Source organism: Pleurodeles waltl, chromosome 6 (assembly GCF_031143425.1).
Source record: "Pleurodeles waltl isolate 20211129_DDA chromosome 6, aPleWal1.hap1.20221129, whole genome shotgun sequence".
Lineage (NCBI taxonomy): Eukaryota > Metazoa > Chordata > Amphibia > Caudata > Salamandridae > Pleurodeles > Pleurodeles waltl.
In genome coordinates, this window is record NC_090445.1 from 659799525 (window position 1) to 659816349 (window position 16825).

Below are 16825 nucleotides of genomic sequence, written 5' to 3' on the forward strand. Positions count from 1 at the left end.
GGTAAATATGTTTTTAAAGTATGAATCTGGTATAGAACTTTGTGGGGTGCAGACTCCTGTCTAGTGATTAGGCAGTGAATTTTCAGACGTTTTTCTAAAGAAGATTACTGTCAAGGTGATTATTAGGTGTCATCTCTGTAATCATACCACTCTAACAGAGGCACACACTTTGAGCTGTCTTCAGATATCTTTTGCTACCATATAGTGGCCAACAAAGAACAGAAAAACATTAAGGGGCAAATGACAGTTGTATCTAAAGAAGTGACAATAAAGTTGTAGTTTGATGGCATGTGTGGATGTAAATACACATGCTCTGCATTCCTCCTCATGTAGTGCTGGGTCTGGAGTTTTGCAAGTTGTTTTTCTATGAAGAAGACCTTGACGTCAATGTGCGTTGGAAATTGACCTTTTTGCAGGGTTATCCCCAAACAGTTTGCTTTGACGTCTTGTTTTTGATCCTATGCTGCATTTCATTTTTGCTGTTTTTAGGTCTTTGCACTTTGCCACTGCTGACCAGTGCTAAAGTGCAAGTGCTCTCTGTCTAAATGGTATTGGTGATTGGTTTATCCATGACTCACATATTGGATTTACCAGTAAGCCCCTAGTATAGTTCACCGGCTGTGCCCAGGGCCTGCAAATCAAATGCTACTAGTGAGCCCGAAGCACTGATTGTGCCACCCACATGAACAGCCCTGCAAACATGTCTCAGGCCTGCCATTGCAGTGCCTGTGTGTGCAGTTTTAACTGCCATTTTGACCTGGCAAGTGCACCCACTTGCCAGGCCCAAGCCTTCCCTTTTACTACATGTAAGTTACCCCTAAAGTAGGCCAAAGGCAGCCCCGTGGGCAGGGTGCAATGTATTTAAAAGTTAGGACACATACTTATGTGCTTTACATGTCCTTATAGTGAAACACTGCTAAAGTCTGTTTTTACTATTACAAGACCTATCTCTCCATAGGATAACACAAGGATTGCCTTGAAATATATTTTGTATAATTTCCCTTTGAGGGGAGATACAGATACGGAATTTCAGGTCTCTGAACTCAAAAGTTAAAAATACATCTTTTGGTTTAGTAGGTTTTTAAATGTAGGTTTAAAAATGCCACTTTTAGAGTGGGCATTTTCTTGCTTAACCATTCTTTCTCTGCCTGGCTGTGGAATATGTAGGAAAGTGCACATTTTGGTATGGTTATCTCCCCCCACCCCACACACACTTTTTGCCTGATATTTATGCTAATTTGATTGAGTGTGTGCTTGGATAATGCTAACCAGGCACCAGTGTTCTTTCTCTAAACTGTACCATTGTTTCCATAATTGGCACACCCCTGGCACACAGCTAAGTCCCTTGTAAAAGGTACCAGTGATATCAAGGGCTCTGTGGCCAGGGAGAATACCTAGGGACTGCAGCATGTATTGTGCCACCCTAATGGACCCCTCACCAAACACATGCACACTGCCACTGCAGATTGTGTATGTTGGTGGGGAGAAAAAGGTAAAGTCGGCATGGCATCCCTCCCAGGGTGCCATGACCACAAACCACTGCCTGTAGCATAGGTAAGTCACCCCTCTAGCAGGCCTTACAGCCTTAAGGCAAGTTGCACTATACCACAGGTGAGGGCATAGCTGCATGAGCAATATGTCAATTCTTATACATTGTAAGAGCAGTGGGGCCATATTAAGTGCATGAACTGGGATCTTGTCATTAGACTCCACAGCTCTATGATGGTTTCACTGAAGACTGGTATGTTTGATATCATGGGCACTATTACTAACATACACAACTCCTACCTCACCCTCTGCGGGGAAAACAATCTAACATGGAGTCGACACCCATGCGCAATGGAACAAAGGAGGAGGAGTCCCTCGGTCTCGGGACTCGAAAAGACTTCTTCGAACAAAAACAACTTGTAACACTCCGACCCAACACCAGACGGCGGACTATGCACAACATGTGAATCTGCAGTGACTAATGCCACGAACAGATGTACACTGGGTAAGTGACATTTTTCTTCTTAGTTTATTTTAAGAACCGCAGGTTCAAGATTTACAAGTAATACTTCCAATGAAAGGTATTTCACTCAGGTATTCTAGGAACTTTGAATAATCACAATAGCATGTACAGTTTTGACAAAAATGTCAATAAGCTATTTTAAAAGTGGACACTGCAAAAATCAACAGTTCCTGGGGGAGGTAAGTAGACGTTTAGTTCACAGGTAAGTAAAACACTTACAGGGTTCAAAGTTGGGTCCAAGGTAGCCCACCGTTGGGGGTTCAAGGCAACCCCAAAGTTCCCACACCAGTAGCTCAGGACCGGTCAGGTGCAGAGGTCAAAGTGCTGCTCAAAACACATAGGCTTCAATGGAAATAGGGGTGCCCCGGTTCCAGTCTGCCAGCAGGTAAGTACCCACCTCCTCAGAGGGCAGACCAGGGGGGTTTTGTAGGGCACCGGGGGGGGACACAAGCAGGCACAGAAAGTACACCCTCAGCGGCACAGGGGCGGCCGGGTGCAGAGTGCAAACAGGCGTCGTGTTTCTGATAGGAATCAATGGGGAGACCCGGGTGTCTCTTCAACAACGCAGGCAGGCACAGGGGGGGCTCCTCGGGGTAGCCACCACCTGGGCTAGGCAGAGGGTCGCCTGGGGGTCGCTCCTGCACTGGAGTTCGGTTCCTTCAGGTCCTGGGGGCTGCGGGTGCAGTGCTGGTTCCAGGCATCGGGTTCCTTGTTACAGGCAGTCGCGGTCAGGGGGAGCCTCTGGATTTCCTCTGCAGGCGTCGCTGTGGGGGTTCGGGGGGGTCAGCTCTGGCTACTCACGGGCTCTGTCGCCGGGGAGTCCTCTCTGTAGTGTTAGTTTTCCACAGGTCGAGCCGGGGGCGTCGGGTGCAGAGTGGAAAGTCTCACGCTTCCGGCGGGAAACGTGTAGTCTTTAAAAGTTGCTTCTTTGTTGCAGAAAGTTGCAGTTTGTTGAACAGGGCCGCTGTTCTTGGGAGCTTCTTGGTCCTTTAGATGCAGGTTAGTCCTCTGAGGCTTCAGAGGTCACTGGACCCTGTTGGATGCGTTGCTGTTGCAGTTTTCTTCGAAGTAGGGAGACAGGCCGGTGGGGCTTGGGCCAAATCAATTGTCGTCTCTGTCTTCACTGCAGGGCTTCAGGTCAGCAGTCGTTCTTCTTTAGGTTGGAGGAATCTATCTTCCTCGGTTCTGGGAGCCCCTAAATACTAAATTTAGGGGTGTGTTTAGGTCAGGGAGGGCAGTAGCCAATGGCTACTGTCCTTGAGGGTGGCTACACTCTCGTTGTGCCTCCTCCCTGTGGGGAGGAGGGCATATCCCTAATCCTATTGGGGGAATCCTCCTTCTACAAGATGGAGGATTTCTAAAAGTAAGAGTCACCTCAGCTCAGGACACCTTAGGGGCTGTCCTGACTGGGGGGTGACTCCTCCTTGTTTTCCTCATTATCTTCTCCAGCCTTGCCCCAAAAAGTGGGGACAGTAGCCGGAGGGGCGGGCATCTCCACTAGCTGGGATGCCCTGTGGCGCTGTAACAAAGGGGGTGAGCCTTTGAGGCTCACCGCCAGGTGTTACAGTTCCTGCAGGGGGAGGTGAGAAGCACCTCCACCCAGTACAGGCTTTGTTCCTGGCCACAGAGTGACAAAGGCGCTCTCCCCATGTGGCCAGCAACATGTCTGGTGTGTGGCAGGCTGGCAGAAACTAGTCAGCCCACACTGGAAGTCAGGTATGTTTTCAGGGGACATCTCTAAGATGCCCTCTGGGTGTATTTCACAATAAAATGTACACTGGCATCAGTGTGCATTTATTGTGCTGAGACGTTTGATACCAAACTTCCCAGTTTTCAGTGTAGACATTATTGTGCTGTGGAGTTCGTGTTTGACAGACTCCCAGACCATATACTCTTATGGCTACCCTGCACTTACAATGTCTAAGGTTTTGCTTAGACACTGTAAGGGCATAGTGCCCATGCACATATGCCCTCACCTGTGGTATAGTGCACCCTGCCTTAGGGCTCTAAGGCCTTCTAGAGGGGTGACTTACCTATGCCACAGGCAGTGTGACGTTGGCATGGCACTCTGAGGGGAGTGCCATGTCGACTTCGTCATTTTCTCGCCACCATTACACACAAGCTGGCAAGCAGTGTGTATGTGCTGAGTGAGGGGTCCCAAGGGTGGCATAATACATGCTGCAGCCCTTAGAGACCTTCCCAGGCATCAGGGCCCGTGGTACCCGGGCTACCAGTTACAAGGGACCCACCTGGGTGCCAGGGTTGTGCCAATTGTGGAGACAAAGGTACAGTTTAGGGAAAGAACCCTGGTGCTGGGGCCTGTTAGCAGGGTCCCAGCACACTTTCAAATCATAACTTGGCATCAGCAAAGGCAAAAAGTCAGGGGGTAACCATGCCAAGGAGGCATTTCCTTACACTAGGCTTCCAGGACCTTAACCGCACAGTCCACAAAATCTACCCAGTCTTGGGAGGACTCATTCTGAGTTTCTCTGAACTTAATTCTATACTCCTCCGTTGTGAGCCCAAACCCATCAACCAGAGCCTCCTTCAAGACCTGGTAGCTATCTGCATCTTCCTCCCTTACAGTCAAAAGTTTGTCACTGCCTTTGTCTGCAAAGGTTAGCCACAGGATAGCTGCCCACTGCCTCAAAGGGATCCTCTGTACCTTACAGGCCCTCTCTAAAGCAGTCATCAACTAGTTGATGGCATCCCCAGCCTTGTAAGGTGGGGGGACTATCCTGCTGACATTCCTGGAATCGAAGGAATCTTCCCTGACTCTCTTATGCTGCCACTTTGGGGTTCTAACCCCAACTTTATTCTCTTACTCTCTAGGGCCTCTCTCTCTAGAGGCAGCTGCTGTTGTTTCAACTCGAGCTTGGCCTTCTCAAGTCTCAGCAAACTGAACCCCCTATCTAGGGATCCCTCATCAGAGCTGGAGTGGATGGAGCCTACAGCAGAAGTTAAGGCAAGGTAGACTGAGGATGAGGCAGATACACTCCTCTTGGGGACTCTTTACTTACCCTGGGGGGAGTAAAAGTGGGCCTACTGCTATGAACCTCCCTTGTGCTACCAACGCAACTCCCTGCAGTGTCAAGATTTTCCTGATCACCCTCATGGTCTTGGCCAGTGGGGTCAGCGGAAGTACCAGTTACCTCCTTTTCCAACACTGGGGGTTCACCCTCATCTAATTCTCTCACGCTATCGGAATTCTGAATGTCATTCTGAATAAGGAGGTCCAAGAGAATTGCTTTGTTAGGGTTTTTCCTGTCTTAAGTTTTCTAGCTGTACAGAGGGTCCTGAGTTCCTTGAACATCAGGCCCTCAAGCCTAGACTACTGAGTCTGGGCTGCCCACTCAACTGTAGACATGGTACAAGATTAGTGTGTGTGCTTCACTTACCTACTCTAATTCAAAGGCTTCAAGAACAGGCTATGCTAGACACCTGACTAATCAGGTAAAATGTTAGGATTTTCTGCAGTTACTAGTGCAGCATGTAACCAATAGTTGGCAGTGATCTTTCCTATAATACGTCACTGCTGAGCAAGTGGTAAAGCACTGCAGGTGTGTTATTCCACCCCTGCATCACCAATGTAGGCGTCTGGCTCGGTTTATGGTGTTCACCTAAGGTTTGGCCCCCTATATTTAGCACAGGCAGTCATAAGTGATAGTGCACAGGTGTCCAGATAGCAGAAGCTCTCTAGGGGTAGCAGAGGTGAGCAGCTAAAGCTTATTCAGGAAGAATGTAAATCCCTTGCAATACCACAGGCAATAACTTAGTCACAAGAAAGAACCACACAGGTGTTGCAAAAATAAAGGATACGTCGTTACAGCAATACTACCATTGGTGTACCTCCCTTTGGAGATACTGCCTACAATTATACACATAAAATAACCAGCAACAATAGCATAGAAATATACAGGGCACTATGGACGAGCCAAACCATATACTCAAAAGGTGGAATGTGAAAGTGGGACTCCAACTAAGGTAAGTGTGATGAATAGCTAGGGGCTGAGGCCAGTTAGAAACACCAGAAGTAAGTATAGTAGGTGACCTCTGCAACCCTGACGAAACCAGCTGGTAAGAGGATGGATGGAGAGTGCCCCCTACCTCACAGTACCCAGAAGACAGGAATATCTACACCAGGGACCTGCATGCAGAGGGGAGGAGGGACTCTCTCTGAAGGTTGTGGATGCCTTGGATTGTCCAGCTGCTGTCATGACCCGTGGACCAGGCTGGTGGAACTCAGGGATGGTTTTTGGACATGGAGTACCTGCAAAGGAAGGGGACAGAATCCAGCACTCTCGGAGGTGCCCAGGTGGAGCAGGTGGCAATGCTCACCCACCTGAAGATGAAGTTCCTGCAAGTTGGTGGAATAAGTCCAGCTGCAGGGTCTAGGAGTTGATGAAAATCCTAGGAGTCACCTACAAGCTGTCCCTCGATAGTCACCAGATTGCAGGAGGGTCAGTGACCAGCCAGGTCACCAAAAAGCACTAGCAGGTGCAAATAGAAGCAGAAGAGAAGTTTGTAAAGTTGTGGGGACCAGCAGGGTCCAGGAGACTCTACCAAGGAGGGGGAGTCAGAGCTGGCACACAAGAAGGCCAACAGAAGTCCATGGAGCCCCCACAAGTGTCCCACAGGTGCTAGAAACAGGGAGTTACAAGGAGGCTTTACCAGCCCAGCAAAACAGAAGTCCCATGTCGCAGAGGTTGGTTGACAGGAGCTGATCTTCAGTTTGTAGTGTGCTGGGGGCCGGGGCATCTTGGAGGTGGAAGATCTCCCAAAGGAAGAGTCAACAAGCCTTGGCAAATGCAACAATCGTGGTGCACAGGGGTGCCAGTCCAGTGGCAAAAGCAAGGACCTGCAGTCTCCCAACTTGAATAGAAGACAACCAGGACCCAGAGGAGGCGGCCACATACTTTCCACCTTTGAAGCAGGCTCATCAGATGTCCAGAGACAGCAAACCCCAACAATTGGTCAACAATGCCTTGAGGTGCCTTGGGTTGCAGGGGAGTTACACCTTCAGTCCAAGGGAGATTCCTTCTGCTTCCTAAGGATGCACAGCCTTGGATGTTGAAGGTTCCGGAGAAACAATATTGCAGTGGGAGCCTTTCCACCAAAAGCAGAGTTGTCTGGTTCCAGGCGAAGACGAGCAGTGGTTCCAGAGGCCAGGGGCAGAAGATGTCTCAGAGAGTTCCTTCTAGAGACTTGCTTGATGAATCTAAGGACCCACCCATGAGGGAGCCCTTAAGTAACTCTAAAAGGGGGTTAGCCACTCTCTGCAGTGACCCACCTATCAAGGGGGGGTCGGGCAGGTCACCTGCCTGGCCTAACCTGGAGGAAGCTGGCCTGGTGTGTGGCGAGTGCCTATGGTATTGTCACATTATACTAGGTCCAGGTATCCCCTTATTAGTGAAGTGTAGGTCGTGTTTAGAAGCCAGGCTCTCTAGAGGTAGCTGTGGATGAGCAGCCAAGACTTATCTAGGAGACATGCAAAGTTCATGCAATGGCACTGTAGTCACACAGCACTTGCACACATGAAAGAACAACACAGTGTTAGAAAAATAAAGGTAGTTTATTTTAGCAACACAAGTACTAAAATACTAGATAGACAGCTCTCCAATAGGAGTTAAGTGAACACACTGTATGTGTACAGTAACAATCAGGAAATAGACATAAAAAGTAATAGAAAACAGTGAAAAGCAATAGGCAATACTGAAGGCCTAGAAGGAGACCAAACCATATACTAAGAAAGAGGAATGCAAAGGTCAGGTCCCCACCCAATAAGTTGGAATCGGTAGAGGGGACCTGGAGGTACTAGGAAACCCCAAAGGTAAGTACTGGAGTACCCCCTGGCAACCAGGAGGAAAGACGTAAGTTACTGGTTGTAAGGAAATGCCTCCTTGGCATGGTTACCCCCTGACTTTTTGCCTTTGCTGATGCTATGTTTTGAATTGAAAGTGTGCTGAGGCCTGCCAACCAGGCCCCAGCACCAGTGTTCTTTCCCTAACCTGTACTTTTGTATCCACAATTGGCACACCCTGGCATCCAGGTAAGTCCCTTGTAACTGGTACCCCTGGTACTCAGGGCCCTGATGCCAGGGAAGGTTTCTGAGGGCTGCAGCATATCTTATGCCACCCTGGGGACCCCTCACTCAGCACAGACACACTGCTTGCCAGCTTGTGTGTGCTGGTGAGGACAAAACGAGTAAGTCGACATGGCACTCCCCTCATGGTGCCATGCCAACCTCACACTGCCTATGCAGTATAGATAAGTCACCCCTCTAGCAGGCCTTACAGCCCTAAGGCAGGGTGCACTATACCATAGGTGAGGGCACCAGTGCATGAGCACTGTGCCCCTACAGTGTCTAAGCAATACCTTAGACATTGTAAGTGCAGGGTAGCCATAAGAGTATATGGTCTGGGAGTCTGTCAAACACGAACTCCACAGCACCATAATGGCTACACTGAAAACTGGGAAATTTGGTATCAAACTTCTCAGCACAATAAATGCACACTGATGCCAGTGTACATTTTATTGTAAAATACACCCCAGAGGGCACCTTAGAGGTGCCCCCTGAAACTTTAACCAACTACCTTAGTAGGCTGACTGGTTCTAGCAGCCTGCCACACTCGAGACATGTTGCTGGCCCCATGGGGAGAGTGCCTCTGTCACTCTGAGGCCAGTAACAAAGCCTGCTCTGGGTGGAGATGCTAACACCTCCCCCAGGCAGGAGCTGTAACACCTGGCGGTGAGCCTCAAAGGCTCACCCCCTTTGTTCCAGCCCCACTTTTGGTGGCAAGGCCGGAGGAAATAATGAGAATAACAAGGAGTCGTCACTGGCCAGTCAGGACAGCCCCTAAGGTGTCCTGAGCTGAAGTGACTCTAACTTTTAGAAATCCTCCATCTTGCAGATGGAGGATTCCCCCAATAGGGATAGGATTGTGACCCCCTCCCCTGCGTGTCCTGCGTGGGAAAGCAAGGGCTTACCTTCACCAAAGTTGAACAGCTGGCAGAGAGGACCAAGGGTACCATTCCAGACCACCACCCGTGATGCAGGATCCACGCAGCTCAGAATGAGAGGAGATCCACACAGCTGGTTCTCATAGCAATTGGTGCCTGCGGATGGAGGGGAGTGACTCCTTCACTCTAAGGTAGATTCCTGCTTGCTTCTTCTGCAAAATGAAGACCTGCTGCCCTCAGGGGCTGCAAAGCTGGGGAAACGTTGCAGTTGCTCGAAGGTGCCAGAGAAACAAAGTTGCTGGACAAAGTCATGATGGTTGCTGCAGAGTGTAGGTTCCTGTGGGGTCCGGTTGCGGTTCCATTGACCAGAAGTCGAAGTAAACTGTGCAGAGGAGTCCTACTGGAGTCTTGCCGAAGGATCTGAGGACCCACCCAAGAGGGAGGACCTAAGTAGCCCTGGAAGGGGGGAATTGGTCAACTAGGGAGTTGACCACCTATCAGGAGGGGATTCTGGCGTGACCTGCCTGACCTGGCCACTCAGATGATCCCAGAGGCCTCTGCCCACCTTGGATTCAAGATGGCAGAATCAAGGAGACCTCTGGCGGAGCTTTGGGCACCACCCCTGGGGTGGTGATGGACAGGGTAGTAGTCACTCCCCTTTCCATTGTCCAGTTTCGCACTAGAGCAGGTACTGGAGGTCTCTGGTTTACGCAAGGAGGTCACCAAATGTGCCCTTCAAAGCATACCAGTGGCTTGGGGAGGCTACCCCTCCCAAGCCATGTAACACCGATTTCCAAAGGAGGAGCATGTTGCCTTCTTCTCCCAAAGGAAATCCTTTGTTCTGCCTTCCCAGGTTTGAGCTGTTCAAACAGCAGGAGAGCAGAAACCTCTCTGATGGGTGGCAGCAGCTTGGGCTGCCTGGAAAACCCTGGAAGACTGGTAGGAGCTTGCTGGTGGTCCTCTAAGGAGCCCCCAGAGCGCATGGAATCATACTTTCAATACTGGCAACAGTATTGGGGTATGATTACAACATGTTTGATACCAAACATGCCTAGGTTTGAAGGTACCATTATGTAGCTGGACATATGTAGTGACCTATTTAGTGACCTATGTCCAGTACACGCATAAAATGGCATCCCCGCGCCCACGAAGTCTGTGAAAATGGCACTGGAGTTTGTGGGGGCACCTCTGCTAGTGCAAGGGGGCCCTCACTCACAGGTACTTGCATCCTGCCCTCCGGTCTAGGAGGCCTGCCATAGGGGTGACTTACAGTGGCCTGGTGCTGTGACCTGTAGTGAAAAGGGGAGTCTGCACCCTTTCATGCAGACTGAAACAGCAGGCGTACAGTAAATTCCGCATGGGCTCCCCATGGGTGGCATAATACATGCTGCAGCCCATGGGGATCCCCTGGTACCTCAATGCCCTGGATACCAGAGGCAGAAGTTCCTTCACACACAGGAACCTGCACCCTGCCCTCTGGGCTAGGGGGGCCTGTAATAGGCCCAGTGACCTGGTGCATTCACCTTTTCACGCAGGCTGCAATGGCAGGCCTGCAGACACATTTTGCATGGGCTCCCATGGGTGGCACAATAAATGCTGCAGCCTGTGGGAGCCCCTCATGCCTCAGTGCCCTGGGTTCCTAAGTACCATATACAAGGGACTTATAAGGAGGCACCAGTATGCCAATTGTGGAGTTTGCAAAGTCCTAGGCAACCAAATTTAGAGGGAGAAAGCATAAATCACTGGGGTCCTGGGAAACAGGATCCCAGAGAAAATAGTCTAATCATACTGATAGCAGGCAAAAAGTGGGGGAAACCATGCCAAAAAGAGTGACTTTCCTACAGCCTTCACAGAAGTTTGCTGCCTAACAAGTAAGCAAGAATTCTGGTTTGTTACACACATTAAATTATCTTGGATGTTTTGCTTTTAAGCAGTCTTTTTGTAGATTTCCAGTGTTCCTTATAAGTAACCTTCTAGCGAACCTGTAAAGGTTATTGAAAATTGAAATCTGGAAAACACAGTGTGGAACAGTGCTAACTTGGATAGCAGATTTAACTTTAACATTCAGGTGTATTCTTATGTGGCCAATTTCTGTATTTCTATTCAATTTGCTGCGGCTCTGTGAAAATGTTAAAAATATACATGAAATCTTCACATTTGTTAATTTACACATCATTTACACTATTCGTTACAGATTGAGTGTGCAATTAAAGACGTTCTCACTAGTGTGGAAAGAAAACTAAAACGACAACATGAACGCCGACACTTCTTTGGCAAAAAGCATAGAGTGAAGAGGATGGTTGCGCCCAAAAAAATAAAATTAAATCAGTCAAAGGATTTGAACATGAACAGACTGGATACTCCTGAGGAACAGCTCCATGAGGTGCCAGTGCTCAGTGAGTCACACTCCAGTTCAGGGGACTTGTCATATTCAGAGGGTGATGATTCTGATGATGAGGATGCGGTTTGCCCTGCTCCAGACTGCCAGCAGCCTGAAGGAGAAGAGGTCAGTGTTTCACAGGCTCACAAATGTTCAGCCTCTAAGGCTTGAATAGTCATCAAAACGTTATCATGTTGGCAGATGGGGAATGAGCACATTTGTATTATGTTAAAGCACATTGATGGTGATAAACCTAGAGAATACATTTTATCTGATAGAGACTTCTAGTTGCAGATTCCTTACCTTAGAATTTTCCCCTAGGCGCCAGACTGGATCTGGAGATTTTTCTTTGAGCAATACCCTTGCGCGTCGGTAGGTGGCGTCGGTCAACTCCGCAGGCGTCGTGGTCACCGTGATGAAGTCGGGAGTAGTAGATAAACGCCGCCCTCGCACAGTGATGTCCGTTCTTTTCTTTCCACGCCACGCGCTGATCCGGAGAGAGCTACCCTAGACTATTCTGCGACCTTCGTGCATCGAAGATGTCCCCGAAGACCGGGTTCAAGCTGTGTGAGGACTGCCATGGGATGATGTCGGTGACGGATCCTCATTGCGTTTGCCTGTGGTCCCTCGAGCTCGACCCCGTCCCGAAGTCGTGCTCAGAGTGTCGGGCCATGCACCCGAAGGCTTTGAGGGAGCAGTCCCTAAAGCTAATGGCGGCCTGGCACTCAACTCCGCGTAGGTCCCGGTCTCACTCGAGAGGAAGGTCTCGATCAGTTGCAGAGTCATCACCACTCATCTTCGAAATCCTCGGGTCAAGGTAAGAAGAAGAAAAAGTCTAAAGTCCCATTGCTCTCCGACTTCAACCAGTCGCTCGGCCGAAGTGACACAGGACGAGCGTCCATGCACTAGGCATCCATCTTCGAGCCTACGTCTGGGTCGACTCTGCGCTTCCCCGGGTTTCCCGGAGCCGGAGCAACCCCCGCCCAACTTAGTTTTACGAGGCCATGCGCCTCATCTTTGGGCGTGCCGACCCCGATACGGTGCCTTCAGGCCCAAGGGGTTTGGCTGAGGGGCCTTCGGGTTCCGCGCCGACGGCTTTGGCCCTGGCCACTGAGGTCACCTCCAGATCTGTGCACGGATCCGCACCGACGCCCGTCGCACCATCGAGACCTTCCCTGGCGCCGGGTCGATTATCGACTCTCCCGACGTCGGTAGTGTCCACTATCTACATCGACCCAATTCTCATAGCTGACGACTCAGTCGGAGCGGGGTAGGCCAACGCCGCCATCAGCTTCGGTGGGCCCTATTCGCCAGAGGTCGGATTCAGACCCATTTTCCTATGGGTACGAATACGGGGAGGAATTGGAGGGATCCCTGGACCCTTATGAATACCAGGATGACCCTATTATGGACTGGGCACAGGACTTGGGCGAAGCCAGTGGTCTGGATACTTCTCCTGACGCTGGCATGTTGTCTCCTCCTACCGTGGCTACGCCGGAGGGAGCTACCTATAGTATGGTAGTTAGTACGGCGGCTGAGGTCCTTGGCCTTGAGCTACTGTAGGAAGTTGGCTCTGTATATACTATTTCAAAGTAAGAAATAGTGTGCACAGAGTCCAAGGGTTCCCCAAGGGGGCTATAGAAAGGGTCCCTGTGCCAGAAGTAGGTTGTGGTTGTTTTTCCCGCTACTTTCTTATACCAAAGAAGGACAAAGGCTTGCGTCCTATCCTAGAACTTCGGGACCTGAACTACTTCCTCAAGAAGGAGAGGTTCAAAATGCTCACCCTGGCTCAGGTTCTGTCTGCCTTGGACCCAGGAGACTGGATGGTAGCGCTGGACTTGCAGGACACTTATGCTGGCTCTGCAGTGGGGCTTGAAGTTCCAGTGGGCGCAGCATCAGGGGAATCTCTCGGACATGGTCCAGATCTCGGAGGGGACTGTGAAAGACCTGCAGTGGTGGCTTTCGAATCCTGATTGGGTCAACGGCAGATCCCTCTCCCTTCCCCACCCAGATCTCTATAGTGACAGATGTGTCACTTCTGGGGTGGGGCGGCCACATGGGAGGGGCGGAGTTCAGAGGTCTCTGGCGGAGTAGGGACTCCACATAAATATGCTGGAGCTCCGGGCGATCAGGCTTGCGTTGAAGGCATTCCTTCCCTCTCTCAAAGGGAAAGTAATGCAGGTGTTCATGGACAACACTACCGCCATGTGGTACTCCAACAAACAAGGCGGGGTACGGTCCTGGACCCTTTGTCAGGAGGCACTACGCCTCTGGACATGGCTGGAACATCAGGGCATTACCCTGATGGTTCAACATCTGGTGGGCTCTCAACGCCAGAGCAGACAAACCCAGCCGCCGACGCACTGTCGATCACAAATGGAGTCTCCATCCAGAGGTGGTTCAAAGTCTTTCTCAAGTGGGGAGAGCCTTGGTTAGATCTGGTCGCCTCTGTAGAGAACGCTCAATGTCAGCTATTTTGCGCATTGGAGTTTCCAAGGCGGCACTCGCTCGGAGAAGCTTTTCATCTTGAGTGGAACTCCGTCCTCCTTCCCGCCTATCCCTGTTCTGCCCAGAGTTTTCAAGAAAATCAAGTACGACCGGGCCCAAGTTATCTTGGTGGCTCCGGACTGGGCTTGAAGAGTGTGGTATCCAGAGCTATTGAGCATGTCCATCGATCCTCCACTCACTGCCTCTTCGGGCAGATCTTCTGTCGCAGCAGCAGGGGACGGTCCTCCACCCGGACCTGTCCAACCTCTGCCTTCATGCATGGAGATTGAGCGGCAACAGTTGACAGCATTTGCCCTTCCACCCGAAGTCTGTAATGTTATCTTGGCACCCAGACGTCCATCGACTAAAACTGTATACGCCTGTCGGAATAAATTTGCCATGGTGTACCAACAAATCTGTTGACCCTCTTTCTGCCCCTCTTTTAGAGGTTCTTCTGTTCATTCTTTCTTTAGCCCAGCAGGGCTCTGCATTGGGCACCCTTAAGTGGTATTTGTCTGCCATTTCTGCCTTTCTTAGGCTTCTTGATCAGCCCTCACTCTTTAAATCTCCTCTTGTAAGTAGGTTCTTAAAAGGGCTCACCCACTTATTTCCTCCCACTCCCTTCATCATGCCTCAGTGGGATCTTAATCTTGTACTTACTCAATATGTACCCCCTTTGAGCCAATGCATAATTGTTCCTTGCGGCTCCTTGTATTCAAAACTGTCTTTCTCATCGCTATCACCTCTGCTCGCAGGGTGAGTGAGCTTCAGGCCCTTTCTTCAAAGCCTCCATACTTGTCTGTACACCCGGACAATGTGGTGCTACGCACTAGAGCTTCCTTCCTAAGGTGGTTACACCATTTCATGTAGGCCAGTCCATCACTTTACCTACCTTCTACGCACCCCCACATCCTTCCCATGAGAAGGAGAGACTCCACCGTCTGGACCCAAAAAGAGCGTTGGCGTTCTACCTCAATCGTACAAAAGATTTCCGGGTGGATGATCAACTCTTTGTTGGCTATGTGGGTGCGAAGAAAGGGAAGGCAGTGCAAAAGCGTACCATCTCTTGATGGGTGCTTCTTTGCATCAAAATGTGCTACGCTTTGGCAAAAAAGCAACCTCCTGAAGGCTTGCGGGCTCATTCTACCAGAGCAACTGCTGCATCCACTGCGTTAGCATGCGGATTTCCTGTCCTGGATATCTGTCAGGCAGCTACGTGAGCATCCCTGTACACATTTGCTAAGCATTACTGCCTGGATAGTCAGGTCCGTCTGGACGGCTACTTTGGTCGTTCGGACTTTCTAGTATGATCTTGGTTTGCAGCCCACCACCGAGGATGGCATTGCTTGGGTATCTATTCTAAGGTAAGGAATCTGCAACTAGAACTCTCTATCAGATGTACAAGTTACTTACCTTCTGTAACGAAATATCTGGTAGAGACATATTCTAGTTGCAGATTCCTTACAGTCCACCCATCCTCCCCGCTTGCGAACTGATTTCTAGAGACAAGAATTCCCTCTTTCAGGTTCTTAGCTCTGGCGCACCAAGCTCAGTGTTCTTAGCGACTCTGCGCTCTGGCGTGGAAAGTCGTTAAAAGAAACTGACATCACTGCGCGAGGGCGGCATCTATGTACTACTCCCGATGTCATCAAGGCGACTGCGACGCTTGCAGAGTCGACCAACGCCACCTACTGACGCGCAAGGGTATTGCTCGAAGAAAAATCTCCGGATCCAGTCTGACGCCTGGGAGAAAATTCTAAGGTAAGGAATCTGCAACTAGAATATGTCTCTACCAGATATTTCGTTACCGAAGGTACGTAACTTGTACATCTGCTTAAGCTAGCAGTGCCAGCCAGCTCCTGTTTACAACTGGGGGTGGGGGGGAGGAGGGACATACAATAAAAAGTAAAAAAAAAAAAAAAAAGAAAGAAAAACGGCACCTACCTTGTGAAGATCTTCTTGCATTGTCTCTCACAGCTTCGATGCTTGATGTCACAGGAACCAGGAAACTGCACAAACCAATCCTGATGCTGGTTTCATGTGCGTCGGGATTGGTGGGAGCGGGCTCTATCAGCGCTGGCGGCCTGTGTCTTCTCTAACCCAGTTGTCTTAAGGCGTCACAAGATGGCCGGCCAAAAGGACATGCATACTTTAAACATGTGCACAGCTCCCTGCTGCCACTTGGCAGCAATTGCCACGCCCCATCCTGGCACACGCTTCAGGATGGGGCTTTGAAAAATAAAATGGTAATACACAAAGTTTATTACCATTTAATTTTTTTGTTATGGGGGCATTTTGTTGGTGGGGTGATGCTCCTCCGCCCACGTCGAGGATCCGCCCCTTTAAGCTAAACCGGTGGCTTCATATGCCAGACATTCGTTCAACTCTTCTAGTTTTGTATCTGCCAGTTTTCATTTTAAGATAGGTAGGATTAAAATGATTAAAATCTGCATGAATTATTATAGAAAAATGTGGGTACATATAAGGTTCTCATCATTTGCATTGTCATTTGTGTAAGATATGCTAACACAAAAAAGACTTAAGGTATCTAAGGTACCATTCATAAAATACATTTTATCATATGATTATCCAAAAACTTTGACCCATCATAAGCCGTCTCTTTGTAGATGATTTGTAGATGTCCAGTACTGAATCTTTCATAGATTCATATGCTTGAATCTTCCCCGCCTTCGAGTTGGGACCCTATGGCAATTAAACAAGTAGTGCAAAGAAAACATTATACAGTAAAGCAAGTGACATTGTTAACCAGTTCACATTGTTTTAGTGAGAAACAAACTTGACCCATTCAGCTCCTGAAACACTTGCCCTCAAGGGTCTTCATACTTCAGATTTCTTAATGCGTGTCCTGTGAAAGGGAGTCTCACTGAGCCTTGCTCAGCTCTTCAGTGTTCTAGTTGGTGTCTTTCAACTTTTGTCCTATAACTGAATTTCATCTTGGCTGCCTAACTCTGACAAAAAAAGTCAGA

At 49.5% G+C, this 16825-nt stretch overlaps 1 protein-coding gene across 4 annotated transcripts in view; it reads left to right on the top strand.

Annotated features, from left to right (window-relative positions):
• KDM5B (lysine demethylase 5B) overlaps window positions 1-16825 on the top strand; it is a 768574-nt gene that overhangs the window by 732731 nt on the left and 19018 nt on the right. For all 4 annotated transcript variants that reach the window (XM_069239028.1, XM_069239026.1, XM_069239029.1 and 1 more), the window contains one exon: window positions 11166-11477. In XM_069239028.1, coding sequence (XP_069095129.1) covers window positions 11166-11477 — 312 coding nt within the window. The remainder of the gene's footprint in view (window positions 1-11165; window positions 11478-16825) is intronic.